Source organism: Pristiophorus japonicus, chromosome 1, assembly GCF_044704955.1.
Source record: "Pristiophorus japonicus isolate sPriJap1 chromosome 1, sPriJap1.hap1, whole genome shotgun sequence".
Lineage (NCBI taxonomy): Eukaryota > Metazoa > Chordata > Chondrichthyes > Pristiophoridae > Pristiophorus > Pristiophorus japonicus.
Window position 1 is genome coordinate 517124255 of NC_091977.1, and position 22427 is coordinate 517146681.

General features: G+C 44.7%; 1 protein-coding gene across 5 annotated transcripts in view; it reads left to right on the forward strand.

Moving 5' to 3' along the window:
- ankrd12 (ankyrin repeat domain 12) overlaps positions 1–22427 on the forward strand; it is a 304379-nt gene that overhangs the window by 178947 nt on the left and 103005 nt on the right. For all 5 annotated transcript variants that reach the window (XR_011596100.1, XM_070896030.1, XM_070896060.1 and 2 more), the window contains one exon: positions 7823–7970. Coding sequence is in view for 4 of the 5 variants with exons in the window: in XM_070896030.1 (XP_070752131.1) it covers positions 7823–7970 (148 nt within the window). In the remaining variant the exon portion in view is untranslated. The remainder of the gene's footprint in view (positions 1–7822; positions 7971–22427) is intronic.

The following is a 22427-nucleotide window of genomic DNA, read 5'->3' on the forward strand; positions in this document are numbered from 1 at the left end:
GATCAGGAAGGCCAATAGTATCTTGTCCTTTATTGCAAAGGGGATGGAGTATAAAAGCAAGGAAGTCTTGCTACAGCTATATAAGGTATTAGTGAGGCCACACCTAGAATACTGCGTGCAGTATTTACGAAAGGATATACTTGCTTTGGAGGCAGTTCAGAGAAGGTTCACTAGGTTGATTCCGGAGATGAGGGGGTTGACTTATGAGGAAAGGTTGAGTAGGTTGGGCCTCTACTCATTGGAATTCAGAAGAATGAGAGGTGATCTTATCGAAGCGTATAAGATTATGAGGGGGCTTGATAAGGTGGATGCCGAGAGGATGTTTCCACTGATGGGGGAGACTTGAACTAGAGGGCATAATCTTAGAATAAGGGGCCGCCCATTTAAATCAGAGATGAGGAGAAATTTCTTCTGAGGGTTGTAAATCTGTGGAATTCGCTGCCTCAGAGAGCTGTGGAAGCTGAAACAGTGAATAAATTTAAGACAGAAATCGACGGTTTCTTAAACGCTAAGGAGTTATGGGGAGCGAGCGGGGAAGTGGAGCTGACTCCATGATCAGATCAGCCATGATCTTATTGAATGGCGGAGCAGGCTCGAGTGGCCGTATGGCCTACACCTGTTCCTAGTTCTTATGTTAATATTTACTTTGTCAAAAGTAATCATCATTTTGAAAACCTCAGTTAGACCTGGGGAGAGCGAGGTGGAGTCGTTTGTTTAATGGGAGGATGTACTTATTTGTACTGCAAAAATGACCACCATGCTCCACCCTTTGTTTATGATTGGTCACCTGATTGAGGATAAGCCACACCCTGAAATTTCACAGGAATGTATAACTGGAACTGCCCATTTCACTGACTTTGCAAATTGTAACTCGATCCACTTTGACTTCCTGAAGCAACAGAGGACACAGCTCCCCAGAAGACAGCAAAGGCCAGCCAGAAGTGCCTTACTCCAGCCCAAGTACATCCCTCCCCCAGCTAAAGTGCCTTACCCCCAGTCCAAGTGCATGCATCTCCCAGCTGAAGTGCCTTACGTCAGTCCAAGTGCATACCTCCCCCAGCCGAAGTGCAACCCACACGACGCGGAACTAATGTAAAAAATGTAAATGAAATTTATTGACAAAAGACAAACAAGTTGCATTGCACAAAACTCTCCAAACATGATTAGCACGAGCATTGCTCGCATATTTGTGTGTCTGGTGCCACATTGGGAGGGAAGCAACAACAGTGAAACAGCTGTGTGCACCCGCGCTTATATTGCACCCATAAAACCAGGGGCTCAATGATCAGGTCGCTGGGCGGATCTGTCAGGTGACAAAAGCCACAGCTAGTCGGGTCATGGCCTCATGGCCGTTTCATCCTATTGAAATGTCTCATGCCTTTAGACCCCTTTAGGCGACCTATTTGCTTGATCAATATCAATCGGCAGCCTTCAAGTGCCTGGAGGGAGGTTGACCAGAGTCCTCCGACATTACACGTATTGTGAAATGCGTGGGTCGTGCAGTAGCTCTCTCTTGTGCTGGGCCAGGTGAGGCATTGGGCAGCCCCTGGGTGACAGCCTGCTGCGAGGGCTGCCTGGGGTTGCAGGGCAGAGCGATGAGCTGGCACGCATTACTGGAGTCCATAGTGCCAGCAGCTGGAGGCAAGAGGGTAGAAGATTGTTCAGGCACGACTGGTGGTGTGGTGGAAACATTGGGCGGCCTCCTGATGACGGTCTGCTGCGAGAGCTGCCTGGTTGGCTCAGCAGTCCTTAGCGCCTAAGGTTCCTCTTCTCTCTCGAACATGCGAATATGAGTCCAGAGCCAGGCCAGCATCAGTGTGAAGCGCTCCGTTCCACAACTGGTCAGGATAGTCATCAGGAGTTGCAATGTGCCGGATGCACGCCTGTACTTTTCAGTGGCTTTGAATGGGCATTGGCAGGCTTCCATCGTGACCACACCAGCGCTTGTGACTGCTTGAAAGGGAATTATTGGTAACAGCCAGCGGTTCCCGAGGGCAAGTCTCCTAAGGTTGACGGGCCCAAATGCCTCTGGACTACAAATGCATGCATACAAGGGATTCTAGACCATTTTCTTCGCAGCATGCACTGTGAACTCAGCATACATGGCTGTACATCTGCTGGCAATTCTCCAAACCGCCTCACTGAAGAATGGTGCAGGAACATTGCATACATGTGCTCCCTATCCAGGACATCATTGTGGAAGACCAGGTTGTTGTTACACTCCGCCATTGATGAGGAAGAAGGAGTAGATGTTTGATCTTCCCGTTCTCAGACTCAATGTGATTGTTGGTGGTGTTCCCAAATGTCACTGTAGTTCTGCGTAGATATAGGGCCCACATCTCCTTCTGGGGATCCAGTTGGTCGTCAGATGTTCCTAAAATAGAAAGAAAGACATTACAGCAGAGGGACAAGAATCAACAGGCCCACCCTTACATGCATGTTTTGCACAGACTTGCCTGCAGCGGAAGGTGCAGCAGGCCAATCCTTTGCACACAACTCTACAGAATATCCTCTGTGGGCATGAACCATTTCTTTGCAGAGCCAGAACAACATCATCTTGATGGAGTTGTGTACTATGTCGCTGCTGATCTTTCTCTTTAGGTTCATCATGACATGGAATAGACATAGCTCCTGGGAAATTCTTCCTGACAGCATTTATCTCAATGTCCTTATCCAGCATGACAGTCTTCACACGATCAATGCTGGATCCCATCAGTTTTACGAATATTTCAACAATGTTATTTAGCATCTCAGATGTCTCGTTCTTTACAAAGGCATAGAAGACAGTCCGACCCCTGCCATTGCCGTCCTGCACCATTTGGTAGAGGGGATAGCCGTGCTTGTTTATTTTGTAGGTGCCGTAAATGAACAACATTTCAGGAAATTCCTAAAACCTGGACTGCGTTTCATTTGTTGTAAAGTCAATGAAGTTGATGTCATCTCCTTCCATGCTAATGTGCACCTGCCCAACCTCTGCGGCACACTCCAGTGCAGCTATTACAGCAGCCATGCTTCCATTCCCAGCTTTCAGCCGTGCCTTGATGTTCCTGATGTTGGTCAGTGTTGTGACCTTGTTGAATTGTTGCTCAATGTACTACTTCAACTGCTTATTTTGAGGTTGGTGCTTGACCAAGTTCACCACATGATGCATCTCCTCTGGACTGAGATGCTGCCTGCTAGGGTAAAATGGAAGGAACTCCTTCCTCAGTACGTAGGACGTGTGTACGAGGTGGGGCGATGTGACACAGTTTCACCTTCTTGCCAAAGGCCAAAGTAAGCGTGGCCTCGCATCCCATTGGGAGGTACCTGAAACATAATAGATTCGGGGTTATACAGTGCTGTGAACATGAACACCACAGTAAGCAAGTCGATGTGTTAACACTTTCCGCTGATTTGGTCTAATTCCATTGATTGGATGCATGGCTGCCCATAGTGGACACTGCACAGTTTCACAAACGTGTACACGAACCGGTCGGGGATTGGCACTTTCCATTTCTTGTTCTTATTTGTCACCGTGTGTGATGTTGTCTTATAGAAGAGGCTCCCAGTCACCTGTGAAAAGCAAAGAAAGTTGAGTTTTGTTGAAATTTGAGACTTTTGCCAGAAATGTATGATAACACAACAGGCACAAAATACAGAAGCAAGCACAGGTAAATGTTGAAACTCCTCCAATTTCAAAGTAAACTCTTCATAGGTATCAAACTCCATCATTGTGACGATTTCCTTGAACTGCTGGGTTGTATCTGTAGACAATTGCTGGGATGTATTGGTGTACACCTCACTTGACGTCGTCGGCTGCATCTCTACAAATCAAGTACTGTTTTTGCACCAGAAATTTAGCACCTGCAAGTAAGAAAACACAGCTCTCACGGTTGTACTAGAAATGAATACCCGCGTGGATGTACTTCTAGCAACACTACAAAACAAGCAAATGCAGTTGGAGCCTCAGCGGCTCGGTCGGTCAGAGGATCAGCAGCTCAGTGGGCAAAGCAAAAATCACAATTTTCTAGCAACATTACAAAGCAAGCAAATGCAGTCGGAGGATCAGGAGCTCAGTTGGATAATCAGTGGCCCAGTCGGTCAGAGGGGTGGATCGGCGGCGGGTTGGAGGCAGCTGAGTTGGGGGGGGGGGGGGGTATTGGGGAGAGAGTCTTCGGGGGATGGGGAGAGGAGAGTCGGGGCCTAGCAAGCCCTGGAGGAAGAGTCCTCGGCAAGTGCTGGAGGCGAGGGAAGAGAGTCGCAGAGGGAGAATGTCGGGGCTTAGCGAGTCTTCGGTGAATCCTGGGGGTGGGGGCGGGGCGGGGGGAGGCGAGTCCTGGAAGAGGGTGGGCAGAGAGGAAGGCGAGTCCTGGAGGGGGCGGTGGGCGAGTCGGGGCCTAGCCAGTTCTCGGGAAATCAGCGGCAGAAGGGAGTCGAGGCCTCAGCGGAGTCTCTGGCCTCAGGTCCTGTTTCTCGGCACCACGTCGAGGGAATGATTTGGGGATGGAGGGGGCGGAGCTTGACAGGGTGTGGCTTGTCGCATGACTGTCAAAAAAATTGCAGTACAAATAGTTACATCGTTAATGGGAAAGGGGCAGTCGCCATTTGGGAAGTGTCAGCTCTGGGTCAGTGGAAAGGCCTCTCACCTGTGAGTCAGAAGGTTGTGGGTTCAATGTAGTCGCAGAGTAACAGTGCGGAATTCCGATCACTAAGAGGTACAACGGACATGATCTTCACCGCGCGACAACTACAAGAGAAATGCAGGGAACAGCACCAACCCTTGTACATGGCCGCCTTTGACCTCAAAAAGGCCTTTGACACTGTCAACCGTGAGGGACTATGGGGCATCCTCCTCCGTTTCGGTTGCCCCCAAAAGTTTGTCACCATCCTCCGCCTGCTCCACGACAACATGCAAGCCATGATCCTGACCAGCGGATCCACCACAGACCCAATCCACGTTCAACCGGAGTCAAGCTTGGCTGCATCATCGCGCCAACGCTCTTCTCGATCTTTCTTGCTGCAGTGCTCCATCTCCCTCTCAACAGGCTCCCCGCTGGAGTGGAATTAAACTATAGAACCAATGGGAACCTGTTCGGCCTTCATCGCCTCTGGGGTCGTCCCATCCTCTATCATCGAACTGCAATATGTGGACGACGCTGGCGTCTGCGCACATTCGGAGGCCGAGCTCCAAGCCATCATCGGCTTCTTCACCAGGGCATACGAAAGCATGGGCCTTGCACTGGACATCCGTAGGACAGGGCTCTTCCGCCAATCTGACCCCGCCACGCAGCACTGCCCACCGGTCATCAAATTCCACGGCATGGCCTTGGACAACGTGGACCTTTTTCCATACCTCGGGGGCCTACTATCAGCAAGGGCAGACATCGATGACGAGGTCCAACACCACCTCCAGTGTGCCAGCGTCGCCTGAGGAAGAGAATACTTGAAGACCAGGACCTCAAATCTGGCACCAAGCTTATGGTCTGCAGGGCAGTAGTGATACCCGCCCTCCTATATGGCTTCGCAAAGCGCTGGCGAGGTACCACCAGCGCTGCCTCCGCAAGATCCTGCAAATCCACGTTCGTGTTCTTGATCAGGCCAACTTCCCCAGCATCAAAGCACTGACCACACTCGACCAGCTCCGTTGGATGGGCCACATCATCTGCATGCCCAACACGAGACTTGCAAAGCAAGTGCTCTACTCTGAACTACTGCCCCAGGTGGGCAGAGGAAACATTTCAAGGACATCCTCACAGCCTCCTTGATAAAAATGCAACATCCCCACTGACACCTGGGAGCCCCTGGCCAAAGACCGCCCAAAGTGGAGGAAGGGCATCTGGAATGGTGCTGAGCACCTCGAGTCTCATCACCGAGAGCATGCAGAAAACAAGCGCAGGCAGCGGAAGGAGCGTGCGGCAAACCAGACTCCCCACCCACCCTTTCCTTCAACGACTGGCTGTTCTACCTGTGACAGACTGTAATTCCCGCATTGGTCTGTACAGTCACCTGAGAACTCACTTTGAGTGGAAACAAGTCTTCCTCGATTTTGAGGGACTGCCTATGATAATGATGTGGATTCAATTCCCACTCGAGACATCAGCACAAAAATCCAGGCTGACACACCAGTACAGTGCTGAGGGAGTGCTGCCGTCTTGCTCTCTCAGGTGGCCATAAAAGATCCCATGGCACTATTTTGAAGAAGAGCAGGGGAGTTATCCCCGGTGTCCTGGCCAATATTTATCCCTCAATCAGCATAACATAAAAACAGATTATCGTGTCATTATCACACTGCTGTTTGTGGGAGTTTGCTGTGCGCAAATTGGCTGCTGCATTTCTTGCATTACAACAGTGACTACACTCCAAAAATACTTCATTGTCTGTGAAGCACTTTGGGCTGTCCTAATGTTGTGAAAGGCGCTATATAAATGTCTTTTTTTTAATAATACAGCACCATTATTTGCAGAATTAAGTAAAAATATTAGTCATCCCAGAATAAACAATATTCCTGTGAAAAATGCACAAGCCTTTCTTTATAACTATCTTTTATTTCCTTGTATTCTCGTAAATCTTGGCTGTACACTTTCCATAGATCTGATGTCTTTTCTTTAATAGAGTGCTAAGAATTGCAAGAAATACTTCCAACTGTGGCTTAACAAATGTGTTGTACAAATTCAGCATCATATGCTTGATTTTATATTGAATTCCCTGTATACAGAATCCTATTTCCTTTTATTCAAGCTTTTTTAAAAAATCTTTTTCCTTTTTTAAACACTCGCTCCCCTAATATCTTACACCAACAATATCATTCTACCAACTGAGTAATACAATAATAATTTCAATAACAACTGCGTGTAGGCATATAACATGGAAATTAATTACAATGATACCTCTTTACAACAATTGAGTACCACAGCAGCAGTGATACTTGCTATGCTGTCAGGCTGTTAAAACATTTTATTAAGTAAACCTTATCAAGTATCATATATTATCCTGGAAGAATCTCTCTTATTTGTCCTTAGTAAATCCATGAGGAGTTGTTATAAGTACTGGAAGTCACCAATCTAGAACAAAAGTCTTTTTCTACTGAAAAATCTCTCAAAAAGGAATCCAAGCTGTTGGAGTCATGTGGTGGGACGGGGTGAAGGATCTCTAGATCTGGGTGTCAACATATTTAATATGTTTAACTATAATTACAGGTATCGTTTTCTGATTAGGCCATGCAAACTCCAAGCAGGGAATGTGCATTATGTTTTTGGGCAATCACTGGGCCACCCGTGCAATAGTAGGGAACTAGAAGAAGCAATACTGGCTCTTTGTATAAGCCAATCGTGGCATTGTTAATAAAGGATGTCCTACACCTACATGCTGTCATTTAAATGTCCTTTCCCAATCAGGAAATCCATCCCTAGGAGAATTGAACTTAAAAGTAGCAGGAAAGGAACCATATTAAGTCTCTGTATCAGATAGCAAAATGAAATGTACTCCAGCAAAATAGAAGACTGCCCAATGCAGATGCCAATAATTGAATTTGTGAAAGCCTCATGCAAAAGAGGCAAAGACATGTTTCCCTTAATCCAACCTTTGCCACACACCAACTGTCAACAATAGGGGGTTTTCAAAGAAGTTGATAAAGTTGGGTTGAGAATTTGCCATTAGATCACTGCTAATGTAGAGTAATTTGGAGTCACTTGGGGATTTTAATCAGAATGAATAGTTCCAAGAGAGCAGTTTTTATCCTTCATATTTCTATCCCCATAAAGTTTAAATTTCTGTAGCATTTGATAAACAAGACTGTCACTTGTTGATATTCTGCTATTAATATCTTTATTTTATCTCTCTTTAGAATAAAGAGAAAGTTTCATCCTACAACAGGACACCTAAAATAGACCGCAGTGAATTGGAAAAAGAAGTGAAAGAGAAAGCTTCTATGAAACGTAAACTTCCTTTCACTGTTAGTCCATCTAGGAGTGAGCAGAGAGAATCCGACACAGGTAAATCATTCCCTTTAAACTGTTTGATGAAGGAATGTGGTGATTTAAATAATTATACCTTAGAATTTTTGTGTACTGTCAAGAATAGAATAAACATCCAGTTATGTTTGTAGACACAAAACTTAGGAACAGAGCAATGTAAAGCACTGGAAAAGAGTTTAGTCCATCTGGCTGGCCCCAGAGTTCTAAAAACAGTATTTCACTACTTACAATCCGTCTAATGATTTTCCAGCCAAATGCACAACTGCTTCCCTCTTATGTGTTGTATGCGGCCTTGATTGCTTCCCAAATATTCACCACCCTCTTGTGTGAAATAGTTAAATCTGATCTTTCATCTATTTTCCTCCTCTGCATTATCATTTATGGACCCATGGTGGATTGTAGATTTTCTGCGTGTTGGTATATATCTGCAAATTATACATCCAAACAAACAACATTTGCATTGTATACAGCTACAACAATGACTTGCATTTATATAGAACCTTTTAATATAGGAAAATGTCTCAAAGCACTCCATAGAGGCATAATCAAAAAATAAATGTCTCCCAGCATATGGAAACACTGTTCTGATTCCATGGTAATTTGTCTGTTCAACAGGCAACCAAATCAGACTTATTTAACAATAAATTAATATTTAAAGAAAGAATCTATTTATCCACGCTCTTTTCAAGAAAAGTGCAACTGTTTTCATTTTTTACATTTGTTTGAACATTTTTGTTTTAGCATTGGTAAATACATATGAAGAACTATTTGAGAAGTTACTAATGTGACAGTATGAATGCATTAACGCAATAAAGAACTTGTTTGCAATTTTTTTTGGGCAGGCCCCAAAAAGTGGATGTTGTAACTACTGAAGTATCCATGAGCTGTAATTACTTAAGATTGTCATCTTCTGGAATGCAAAATAATCAGACCTGAGCAATATTTTTTTCAGGCATAACAATTGTAACATAATCCTTGGACGTTTATCAAAGTACAGATCTACCTAAAAAATCTTCATGTAAAGACTTTATCTTAATATTCTTAAATTTAGTAATTATCAATCTGAAAGCATAATGTTAACATCATTAACAACCATCGATTTTCACCATATAGTGCCACCTTATGAGCTCACTTCTTCACTTTACAAAATATTATTTTCACACTCATGGTTATTTTAGTTACAAATTCTACTGAGGTTATCATTGGCAACTATTTTATGTCTGTAATTTAATAGCAATCTGAACAGGATTTAAAATCTAGTAGTGAATTCTGTTTGACATTTCAGTCTGGTAGAGACAGGAGAATATATGTGTGACCCAACGTAGTGTGTGTTGAACCATGAGTGAAATATTAATGGTAATATATAACCTAAACTGTAATGTATAGAAAGTGGGAAGTTTTTATAATGTGCATACAGGGTGCTAGTGTATATAATCTTCAATATATAATTAAAAGTTTTGCATCCATATGCTAAAGAATGACTAGTTTGTGGGAAAATGTGTGCTATGTCCATAGGGTGGGAGTCAAAGTGATTGGCTCAAATGTCCCATTCATTTTTTTTTTAACTCATAGATTTGTGAAACTAATATTACACTAGCCAATAAACAACTTGCAAACATCACAAAGCAACCAATAACATTGCGGTCATTTATTTCCCATACTGTTTTGACTGTCCACGTTGGTTCTCACCCCACTCCATGAAAGTAAAATATTAACTCCCATGAAAGTAAAATTTTAAACATCAAAATATTAAACACAAAAATTGCTAAAGTTACCATGATGTGTTAGAAATGCCTTCACTGTGCACCTCTCCAACACATGCACAAGCACACAGAAATATCCCCCTCTCGGGGCCTCAGGCATGCTTTCTGATCTATTTCATAGAATCATAGAATAGTACAGCACAGAAGGAGACCATTTGGCCTATTGAGTCTGCACCAGCTCTTTCAAAGAACAATCCAGTTAGTCCCACTGCCCTGCTCTCTTTCCCCATATCCCTGTAATTTTCTCTCCAAGTATTTATACAATTCTGTTTTGAAGGCTACTATAGAATCTGTATCCACCACCCTGTAAAGCAGTGCATTCAAAATCCTAACCACTCATTACGTTAAAAAGCTTTTCCTCATGTCGCCTCTGGTTCTTTGGACAGTTGCCTTAAATCTGTGTCCTCTGGTTATTGACCCATCAGCTGTTGGAAACAGTTTCTCTTTATTTACTCTATCTAAACCCTTCATGATTTTAAACATCTCTCAAACCTTCTCTTAGTCTTCTCTACTCTTAAGGAGAACAATCCCAGATTCTCTAATCTATCCACATAACTAATCCCTCATCCCTGGGACCATTCTAGTGAATCGCTTCTGTACCCTATTCTATACCACTTCTATTACTATCTTCCTCACTGTTTACTACATTTGCAAGTTTTGAAATTGTGCCCTGTACTCCCAAGTCCAAGACATTAATATATCACAGTGGTCCTAGGATTGAACCTTGGGGAACTCCACTGTATAGTTCCGTCCAGTCTGAAAAACAGCCATTCACCATAACTTGTCTGTTTCTCATCCCTTTGTCAATTTTGTATCCATTCTGTCACTGCCCCTTTTATCCCATGGGCTTCAATTTTGCTCACAAGCCTAAAATGTTGTATTTTATCAAACCCCTTTTGAAAGTCTATATAGACAACATCAACTGCACTACCCTCATCCACCCTCTGTTAACTCATCAAAAAAACTTAATCAAGTTAGTCAAGCATGATTTGCCCTTAACAAATCCGTGCTGGCTCTCCTTTATTAGTCCACACTTGTCCATGTGGCTGTTAATTTTCTCCCGAATTATTGTTTCTAAAAGCTGCCCCACCACTGATGTAAAATCTGACTGGCTTGTAATTGCCAAGTTTATCCTTCTCCCCTTTTTGAACAAGGGTGTAACGTTTGCAATCCTCAAGTCCTCTGGCATCACCCCTGTATTAAGGAGGATTGGAAGATTGTGAGCAGCGCCTCTGCAGCCTCGGATGCATCCTATCCGGCCCAGGTGACTTAATTCATTAAATACTACCAGCCTTTCTAGTACCTTCTCTTTTTTTATCTATTTTTATCTCATTCCATATCCTGGCAACCTCCTCGTTTGCCAACGTCCTCTTCCGTGGTAAACAGCAATGCAAAATACTCATTAGCACCTCAGCTAATCCTTCTGCCTCCGCCAAAAGATCTCTATTTTGGTCCCACCACTCCTACAGCAACCCTTTTACTCTTGATATGCAAATTGAAGACATTCAAATTCCTTTTATGTTAGCCACCGATCTATTCTCGTACTGTTTCTTCGCTCCTCTTATTTCCTTTTCAACTTCTTTACTGTTTATATTCAGCCTGATTCTCTCTTGTATTATCAAGCTGACATCTGCTTCATCCTACTCTCCAACTCCTTTGTCATTCAGGGAGGTTTGGCTTAGTTGCCCTCCCTTTCCTCCTTGTGGGAATATACTTAGACTGTACACCAACAATCTCCTCTTTAAAGGCCACCTATTGCTCCATTACATTTCTTCCTGCCAGTCTTTAACTCCAATTTACCCGGGCCGGATCCCTCCTCAATTTGCTGAAATTAGCCTCCCTCCTGTTAAGTATTTTTATTCTGATTTGCTCCTTGTCCTTCTCCCTAGCTAATCTAAACCTTACGATACTATGATCACTATTTCCGAGATGCTCCACTTGAACCACTTCTTTTCCCAAGTAGTGTAATCGCTCCTTCATTGTTTCTTAACTCCAACCAAATACATTTTGTCTTTCACCCCTCAAGGACATTCTCTCTTTCTAGCACTGTAATATTTTCCTTAATCAAAACTGCTATATTTTCTGAATAACTTGCACCCAGGAATGTTAAGCAGTCAATCCTCCCTTTTTGAGCCTGGTCTCAGTTATTGCCACTACATCATATATGTGACTTGGTGGCAGATTTGAGGGCCTGATCTTCGCACACACTCTTCCTCATGCGGCCGAAGGCTGCACTGGAGGCGGTATTGAACCTCGTCGTCGACGTCTGCCCTTGCTGATAATAGGCTCCCGAGGTATGGAAAGTGGTCCACGATGTCCAGGGCCACGCAATGGACCTTGATGACTGGAGGGAAGTGCTATGTGGTGGGGTTATGGTCTATAGGGCTGTAGTGATACCCACCCTCCTGAATGACTGAGACGTGGACCAAGGAGGAGATCCAGAAGGCTCAGGCCAAACATGTGCCCTAAAGAAAAAAGCTGGGAAAAATAATTCTAGAGCCCTCTGGATGTCTAGGGACTTACAGGGGAGGATTAAGAAAAAAGGGACGCTTATGTCATATACCAACGGCTAAATACTATAGAATCTTTAGAGGAATATAGAAAGTTAAGAGGCAAAATTAAAAAGGATATTAGGAATGCTAAGAGAGAGCACGAGAAATTCTTGGCCAATAAAATTAAGGAAAACCCTAAGATGTTCTATAAATATATTAAGAGTAGGAGGGTAATATTAGAGACAATGAGAGTAATCTTTATGTGGAGGTGGAAGATGTTGGTAGGGTTCTTAACGAAGTCTTTGCGTCTGTTTTCACAAAGGAAAGGGGCAATGCAGATACTGCTATCAAGGAGTGTGATATTCTTGATGAAATAAATATACTGAAAGGGGAAGTATTAAGGGGTTGAGCGGCTTTGAAAGTAGATAAGTCCCCAGGCGGGATGAAATGCATCCCAGGCTGTTGAGCGAAGTAAAAGAGGAAATAGCAGAGGTCTTGACTATCATTTTCCAGTCCTCTTTGGATCTGGGCATGGTGCCGGAGGATTGGAGGACTGCTAATGTTCAACCAGACAGCCCTTTCTCCCTTGTTCAAGAAGGGAGAAAGGGATAGGCTAAATAATTACAGGCCAGTCAGCCTAACTTCAGTGGTGGGAAAATTATTGGAAAAAATCCTGAAAGACAAGATAAATCTGCATTTGGAAAGGCAAGGATTAATTAGGGACAGTCAGCACTGATTTGTTAAGGGGAGATCGTGTTTGACTAACCTGATTTAATTTTTTGAGAAGGTAACCAAGAGGGTCAATGAGGGTAATGTGTACAATGTAGTATATATGGACTTTAGCAAAGCTTTTGATAAGGTCCCACATGGTAGACTGGTCATGAAGGTTAAAGCCCATGGGATACAGGGCAAAGTGGCAAGTTGGATCCAAAATTGGCTTGGAGGTAGGAAGCAGAGGGTAATGATTGATGTTTTTGTGACTGGAAGGATGTTTCCAGTGGGGTTCTGCACGGCTCAGTACTGGTCCCTTGCTTTTTGTGGTATACGTCAACGATTTAAATTTGAATATAGGGAGTATGATTAAGAAGTTTGCAGACGACACTAAAATTGGCTGTCTGGTTGATAATGAAGAGGAAAATTATTGGCTGCAGGAGGATATCAATCTACTGGTCAGGCAGGCAGAGCAGTGGCAAATGGAATTAAATTCAGAGAAGTGTGAGGTGATGCACTTTGGGAGGGCTAATAAGGAAAGGATATATACATAAGGCAGTGGGCCACTTAATAGTGTAGATGAACAAAGGGACCTTGGAGTGTTTGTCCACAGCTCCCTGAAAGTAGCAGGCCAGGTGGATAGGTGGTTGAAGGCATACGGAATGCTTGCCTTTATTGGCGGAGGCATAGAATATAAGAGCAGGGAGGTTATGCTTAAATTGTATAATACTTTGGTTAGGCCACAGCTAGAATACTGCGTGCAGTTCTGGTCGCTGTATTATAGGAAGGGCGTGATTGCACTGGAGAGCATGCAGAGGAGATTTACTAGGGTGATGCCTGGAATGGAGAGTCTTAGTTTATGAGGACACATTGGATAGGCTGGGTGGGTGTACAAAATATTGAGGGGCCTAGACATAACGGATACTTCCATTGGTGGAAGGGTCTATTACAAGGGGGCATAGTTGTAACGTGGTTGGTGGAAGGTTTAGAGGGGATTTAAGGGGGTGCTTCTTTACGCAGAGGGTTATGGGGATCTGGAACTCGTTGCCTGGAAGAGTGGTGGATGCAGAAACCCTCACCACTTTTAAGAGATGGTTGGATGGGCACTTAAAGTGCAGTAACCTACAAGGTTATGGACTTGGAGCTGGTAAATGGGATTAGACTGGGTGACCTTTTGTTGGACGGCGCAGATATAATGGTAAGTACTGCAGGGACTAGAATACGGCCACCATGATCTCCTGGACTAGTTTTGATCGTCTGGGTGGGTCGGAGAGGAATTTTCCCAGATTTTTTCTCCCTAAATTGGCCTGGGTTTTTATCTGGCTTTTGCCTCTCCCAGGAGATCACATGACTCTGGTTGGAGTGGAGTGTAGAATATTTCAGTATAAGGGGTTATGAGGCGGACTGGTTGGGCTGGGTGCTCTTTGCCTTTCCGTCATTGTTCATAGGTTTATATGTAACCTTTAGGGCTGCTGACCGAGGGCTGTGAGGCTCTTGGTTAGCCGGCGCGGACACGATAGGCCGAAATAGCTGCCTTCTGCGCTGTAGATTTCCATGTTTCTATATACAGTAGACACCTCAAATCGCTGGAGAAATACCATCAACGATGGCTCCGCAAGATCCTGCAAATTCCCTGGGAGGACAGATGCACCAAACGTTAGCGTCCTCGATCAGGCCAACATCCCCAGCATCGAAGCACTGACCACATTCGACCAGCTCCGTTGGGCAGACCACATTGTTTGCATGCCTGACACGACTCCCAAAGCAAGCGCTCTACTCTGAACTCCTACATGGCAAGCAAGCCCCAGGTGGGCAGAGGAAACGTTTCAAAGACACCCTCAAAGCCTCCTTGATAAAATGCAACATCCCCACTGACATCGGAGTCCCTGGGTAAAGACCGCCCTAAGTGGAGGAAGAGCATCCGGGAGGGCGCTGAGCACCTCGAGTCTCGTCGCCGAGAGCATGCAGAAAACAAGCACAGGCAGCGAAAGGAGCGTGTGGCAAACCAGCCCCACCCACCCTTTCCCTCAACGACTGTCTGTCCCACCTGTGATAGAGACTGTAATTCCCGTATTGGACTGTTCAGTCACCTAAGAACTTACTTTTAGAGTGGAAGCAAGTCTTCCTTGATTTCGAGGGACTGCCTATGATGATGATATACATGGCTATTTGTGCCTGCACATGCACTCCAAACCTAACTTAGACCTGTTTGTATTTTCTATGATCCCGCCTAATTCTTAATTCTGTATTCTTTCAAACTCTTAACTGTCTCCCCCGGTCCTCTGTGCAGCTTGTTAAAAGGCAGATTAATATACTGACCGGTCACCAAATATTAAATATTGCCACTGCAAGCAACCAACATGTCTCAGTCGCCACTGTTTTATTTTTAAACTGCTGGATCAAGACAGCAGGTGTTTTGTCCAGCTGTGCCCATGACCTTATGAAGTTCCAGTCAATGGGCCCAAGTTTCGGGTGGAGTTGCTCCTAGTTTTTTGGAGCAACTAGTTTAGTTTGGAGTATGTTAGAAATTGCAAATCTCGGATAATAGTTTGCTCCAGTTCTAGTGAGTTAGTTTAGGTTGGCTTTAGGTAAGGTATTATTATTTTCAAAAGGGGGTGTGTCCAGCCACTCAGGCCTGTTGTGCAAGTTTCGGCAGTGACAACTTACTACAAACTAACTTAGGATGGAGAAATTATCCACTTTTGTAAGTTCTGAAAAACCTTAAGTTTAGTGCAGGCGCAGCCAGAGACAGGGGGGGCGGTGGGTGAGCATTAAACACAAAGGACACATCAACATCACAACAGTGGGGGGAGGGAAGTTAGAGGATTTTCCATAACAACATTAAAGAAGCAAAATACTTTTAAAGCAGTACATTTACAAAGCACAAAAAGTAATAAGCAATTAATTAATAAAAAATAGAAGGAACCCTGCACCTAAAGCTCCAAGACCAAAGTAATAAGCAACCAATCAATTAAAAAAAATAGAAGTCCTACCTTTTATGTGAAGGGAAGGTGTTTCTGTCAGTGTCTGTCTCTCTCTGTCTCTCTCTCTCTCTCTATCAGACAGTGGGAGGTATGGGGGGGAGGGGGTGGCGGGTAGGGTGCGTGTGGTGGGGGGGTGGTGGTGAGGGTGTGTGGGGGGGCGTGTGGTGGCGGGGATGGTGTGAGATGGGGGGGGGGGGGCTGGACGGAGGCACCCCTACTCTCTCCTCCGGCCCTTCGATCATTTCGAGTGCCTCCCAACCCACACTCCTCCAGCCTTTGCCCTTGCCTCGCTCCTCCAGCCCTTGCCTCGCGCCTCCAGCCCTTGCCTCGCTCCTCCAGCCCTTGCCCTTGCCTCGCTCCTCCAGCCCTTGCCCTTGCCTCGCTCCCCCAGCCCTTGCCCTTGCCTCGCTCCCCCAGCCCTTGCCCTTGCCTCGCTCCCCCAGCCCTTGCCCTTGCCTCGCTCCCCCAGCCCTTGCCCTTGCCTCGCTCCCCCAGCCCTTGCCCTTGCCTCGCTCCCCCAGCCCTTGCCATGTTTCTTTCCCACCGATCACCTCCCCAGTGCCCTCTTTCTACGCTCCTCCATCCCTCCCCGGTACCCACACCATTCTGAAACAGACTGGGGAAAAACGCCCTGCTGGGCCATTGCGCAGAAGGGCCACATTGCAACGCTCACGCGCAACGAAGCCGGCAATCTTCAGACATGCAGGGGCTTAGCCCCGCCCACCTGCAGCTTGCTCCGCCCCAAGAAGACTGCACTGCGCCACGCCGCGTCACGCCACGGTCCAGGAGGACCGGAGAATTACAGCAAAATATTCCGGCGCACCTTCGAGCCAGGCAGGTCTCGGAGGTGCGCCGTTTTCACCTGATGCCGAAACTTGGGCCCAATGAAACTGTAAATGGGGTTAGTGTACAATGATGATTACTTGTCAGCGTGAAACTAAACCAGGATTTTGTGAAGTCATGTCGGGTGATATTCTGCACAAAATGTTTGTAATCAGCAGTTGAAAGCCGACACCATGGTAATGGAGAGGGCTGAGATCCAGCAAGTGTATCACATATCTCCCTTTGTATGATTTAAAGGATGAAATCCTTTGTAATTCATCATTTGAGAAACCCCAATGCGCTTGAAGATTTGACGGTTATTTCCTTGCAACATACTCTGATTCATCCAGTGTCATCTATTATTGTCTACTGTTGCAAAGTTTACAGTTCCTCTTAATTTTCTCTAATAACCTACCAATTTGTTCTATTGAGAGTAATGATTTTAAGGGCTTCCGATTATTGAAAATGTGGAAGTTAATCCTGAGTGTGGTGCTGCCTTTGTAAAACAAAATTAAATTGTTTTAATTTCTTTTAATTATTTTGGGTTTTAAAGAAGACCAACTTAAAGATCTTCGTAACAAAAACTGAAAAAATGCTAGAAATGCCAGGCAGCATTCGTGGTGAGAGAAACAGTTAAAGATGCTGCCTGGCCTGCTGAATGTTTCCAGCATTTTCTGCTTTTGTTTCGGATTCCAGCATCTGCAGTATTTTGCAATTGTTCAAAGATCTTTGTCCTTGGTTGCAGATCCCTGTACAGCCTTATTCTATTCAATCTGAGCAATCTTCTTCACTCTTGTGTTCCTGTATGCACCTTGTTCTCCTGTATGCACCTTGTTCTCTTCCTGGCATGGATTGCCGATTATTCTTCTGTTCAATCTATGCCATCTTTGGAGGCCATTCTTTTAATCTCTTCGCACCAACTCTTTGGGATGTTCTCCTAAAACTGCATTGTCCTACCTTCAGATGCCTCTTTTAAAATACCTTTCTGCCACTCCTCACCACCATAACTCCAGTTCCTTCCTTTTTATTTTCCTTATCGTATGGACTGCTGTTGAGACATTTTCTCATGAGCGTTAAGTTTCAAGTTCTAGTCTGTACAATGCAGAAAGCTGATGTAACAGATTTAAAGCTTAGCTTGAGTTATGAATGTAAACATTGTATTTTGACCAGAGGTGGTGATCAATTAAATGTTTTAATAAAATTAGTACAGCTGTGGTTAAAAATTTTTCAGAGCTTCATAAATGAGTGCTAAACTTGAGAACTGGAGAATAGCGAAAATTATCTTAGTAATCAAAGAATGAACAACATTTGAATCAAGAATTATAGATCAGTTAATTCAATATTAGTAGCGGTGCAATACACAATTTTTGTTTTTTTAAAGCGTAGAAACCATAAGGAATGCTCAGCATAGTATTCAAAACAAGTTGAGCCTTAATAATTTACTGGAGCTCTTTGAGGTGTCAAAAGTAGTTTTTGAGGACTATCCGCTGGATACAATTTACTTGGCAGTTTAAAAGGCATTTAATAAAGTTCCACATCCAGAGCTTTTAAAGGAGATTAAGTCCCCTGAAATTATCCAGCTGGATTGAAAACTAGTCTAGCAGAGAGTTATCAACAGGCCTTGACTGGAGATAATGACGAGTGGAATTATTCAAGGTCTGTCCTAAATTCTCTGCAAAGCTGTTAATAAATGTGACTTGAAAATGGGAAAATGAAGAGAAACTGACCAGACTATAAATATCTCATCTTGAAAAGCTTGTCATTGATGCTGAGTGTAGAAAGTTCACACACATGTTCAGTTTCCCAGTACGAATAATCACTCCATTGGCACAAATTCCCATTTGTCCATTGCTGACTGCATTTCCCCGTCAAAATCACCCTCTCCACTCGATGCCAATCTCTTTCCTGCGGCCCCTACATGCTGCATTTTTTTTTCCTTACAGACTGTCCTATCTCGCTTCATTTCCTCTTTTACAGTTGACCCTCCCCCAATTGGCATTTCCAATCCAAAACACACATACCACTACTGGCTGTATTTCTGCCTCTTAATGATTGGCCCATGTCTCAATTTTTCTACCCTCTCTAATCTAAATTTCCCTTGCTCAGCACTGCTTTTCTCTCTCCCCTCTTTCTGTCCTCCACCTTTTTTTTTAGTCCTCCTCTTCTCTCCTACATTGGTTCCATTATTACCTACCCTCTAAATATATCTCGAGTATTTTTGATTAAGGACTTCTTTGTCTCTAAGATTGAGACCATCCGCTCGGCCGCCTCTGCCTCTGCCTCTTCCTTTCCTTTAAGAGAGGGGAATACTATCCGTGGCTAACTAAGGAAGTAAAGGATGGCATCAAACTAAAAACAATGGCATGTAAAGTGGCCAAGATTAGTGGGAGGACAGAGGATTGGGACATTTTTAAAAACCTGCAATGGATGACTAAAGAAATTAGAGAGGGAAGATAGATTGAGAGTAAACTAACAAGAAATATAAATACAGATAGTAAGAGCTTCTACAGGTGTATAAAAAGGAAGAGAGTAGCTAAAGTAAACGTTGGTCCCTTACAGGATGAGACTTGGGAATTAATAATGGGGAACAGGGAAATAGCAGAGACTTTGAACAAATATTTTGTATTGGTCTTCACAGTAGAAGACACGAAAAACATCCCTAAAATTGATAATCAAGGGGCTATAGGGAGGGAGGAACTTAAAACAATCACTATCACTAAAGAAAAAGAAAAATAATGGGACTAAAGGTGGACAAGTCCCCTGGACCTGATGGCTTGCATCTCAGGATCATAAAAGAAGTAGCTGCAGAGATGGTGGATGCATTGGTTGTAATCTACCAAAGTTCCCTGGATTCTGGAGAGGTACCAGCGGATTGGAAAACCGCAAATATAACCTCCCTATTTAAAAAAGGAGGCAGACAGAGAGCAGGAAACTATAGACCAGTTAGCCTAACATTTGTCATTGGGAAAATGCTAGAGTCTGTTATTAAGGAAGCAGCAGCAGGACATTTGGAGAAGCATAATACAGTCAAGCAGAGTCAGCATGGTTTTATGAAAGGGAAATCATGTTTGACAAAGTTGCCCGAGTTCTTTGAGGATGTAACGAGCAGGGTGGATAAAGTGGAACCAGTGGATGTGGTGCATTTGGATTTCCAGAAGGCTCACTGGGTTGGGGGTAATATATTAGCATGTATAGCAGACTGGCTAACTAACAGAAAACAGAGTTGGGATAAATGTGTCATTTTCCTGTTAGCAAACGGTAACTAGTGGGGTGCCACAGAGATCGGTGCTGGTGCCTCAACTATTTGCAATCTATATTAATGACTTGGATGAAGGGGACCGAGTGTAATGTAGCCAAGTTTTCTGATGATACAAAGATGGGTGGGAAAGCAATTTGCGAGGAGAACGCAAAAAATCTGCAAAGGGATAGAGACAGGCTAAGTGTGTGGGCAAACATTTGGCAGATGGAGAATAATGTGAGGTTATCCACTTTGGAAAAATAAAAAAGCAAATTATTATTTAAATGGAAAGAGATTACAAAATGCTGCAGTACAGAGGGACCTGGGGGTCCTTGTGCACGAAACAAAAAGTTAGTAAGCAGGTGCAGCAAGTAATCAAGTAAAATGGAATGTTGGACTTTATTGCAAGGGGGATGAAGTAAAAAAGCAGGGAAGTCCTGCTGCAACTGTACAGGGTATTGGTGAGCCCACATCATCGTCATTATTGTAGGCAGTCCCTTGGAATCGAGGAAGACTTGTTTCCACTCCCAAAGTGAGTTCTCTGATGGCTGAACAGTCCAATACGAGAGCCACAGACCTTGTTACAGGTGGGAAGACATTCGTCGAGGGAAGGGGTCGGTGGGGCTGGTTTGCCGCGCGTTCCTTCCACTGCCTGCGCTTGACCTCTTCACTCTTTGCGTTGAGACTCAAAGAGCTCAACGCCCTCCCAGATGCACTTTCTCCACCTCGGGCGATCTTCGGCCAGGGTCTCCCAGGTGTCAGTGGTGATGTCGCATTTTACTAGCGAGGCTTTGAGGGTGTCCTTGTAACGTTTCCGCTGCCTACCTTTGGCTCGTTTACCATGAAGGAGCTCCGCATAAAGCATTTGCTTAGGGAATCTCGTATCTGGCATGTGAAACATAGAAACGTAGAAAATAGGTGCAGGGGTAGACCATTCGGCCCTTCGAGCCAGCACCACTATTCAATAAGATCACGGCTGATCATTCACCTCAGTACCCCTTTCCTGCTTTCTCTCCCTATCCCTTGATCTCTTTAGCCGTAAGGTCCATATCTAACTCCCTCTTGAAAAAATCCAATGAACTGGCATCAACAACACTCTGCGGTAGGGAATTCCACAGGGTAACAACTCTGAGTGAAGAGGTTTCTCCTCATCTCAGTCCTAAATGGCTTACCCCTTATTCTTAGACTGATTCTGGACTTCCCCAACATCGGGAACATTCTTCCTGCATCTAACCTGTCTAGTCCCGTCAGAATTTTATATGTTTCTATGAGATCCCCTCTCATCCTTCTAAACTCCAGTGAATACAGGCCCAGTCGATCCAGTCTCTCCTCATATGTCAGTCCTGCCATCCCGGGAATTAGTCTGATGAACCTTCGCTGCAGTCCCTCAATAGCAAGAACGTCCATCCTCAGATTAGGAGACCAAAACTGAACACACTTCCAGGTGAGGCCTCACCAAGCCCTGTATAACTGCAGTAAGATGTCCCTGCTCCAATACTCAAATCCCATAGCTATGAAGGCCAACATACCATTTGCCTCCTTCACCGCCTGCTGTATCTGCATGCCACCTTTCAAGGACTGATGTACCATGGCACCCAGGTCTCGTTGCACCTCCCCTTTTCCTAATCTGCCGCCAATCATATAATAATCTGCCTTCATGTTTTTGCCACCAAAGTGGATAATCTCACATTTATCCACATTATACTGCATCTGCCATGCATTTGCCCACTCACCTAACCTGTCCAAGTCACCCTGCAGCCTCTTGGCGTCCTCCTCACAGCTCACACTGCCACCCAGCTTAGTGTCATCTGCAAACTTGGAGATATTACACTCAATTCCTTCATCTAAATCATTAATGTATATTGTAAGTAGCTGGGGTCCCAGCACTGTGGCCTGCCTAGCGAAGCTGATCGAGTGTGGTCAGTGCTTCAATACTGGGGATGTTAGCCTGGACGAGGACACTGATATTGGTGCGCCTGTCCTCCCAGGGGATTTGCAGGATCTTGCGGAGACATCGTTGGTGATGTATCTCCAGCTACTTGAGGTGCCTTCTATACCTCAGACCCATACAGGAGGGCGGGTATTATTACAGCCCTGTAGACCATGAGCTTGGTGGTAGAGTTGATGTTCCTGGTCTTCAAATACTCTTTTCCTCAGACGGCCGAAGACTGCACTGGCGCACTGGAGGCGATGTTGAATCTCTGCATCAATGTCTGCCTTTGTTGATAAGAGGCTCCCGAGATGTGGGAAATGGTCCACGTTGTCAAAGGCCGCGCCGTGAATCTTGATGATTGGAGGGCAGTGCTGTGCGGCGGGGACAGGCTGGTGGAGGACCTTTGTCTTATGGATGTTAAGCGTAAGGCCCATGCTTTCATATGCCTCAGTGAATACATTGACTATATCCTGGAGTTCAGCCTCAGAATGTGTGCAGACGCAGGCGTCGTCCGCATACTGCAGCTCAACAA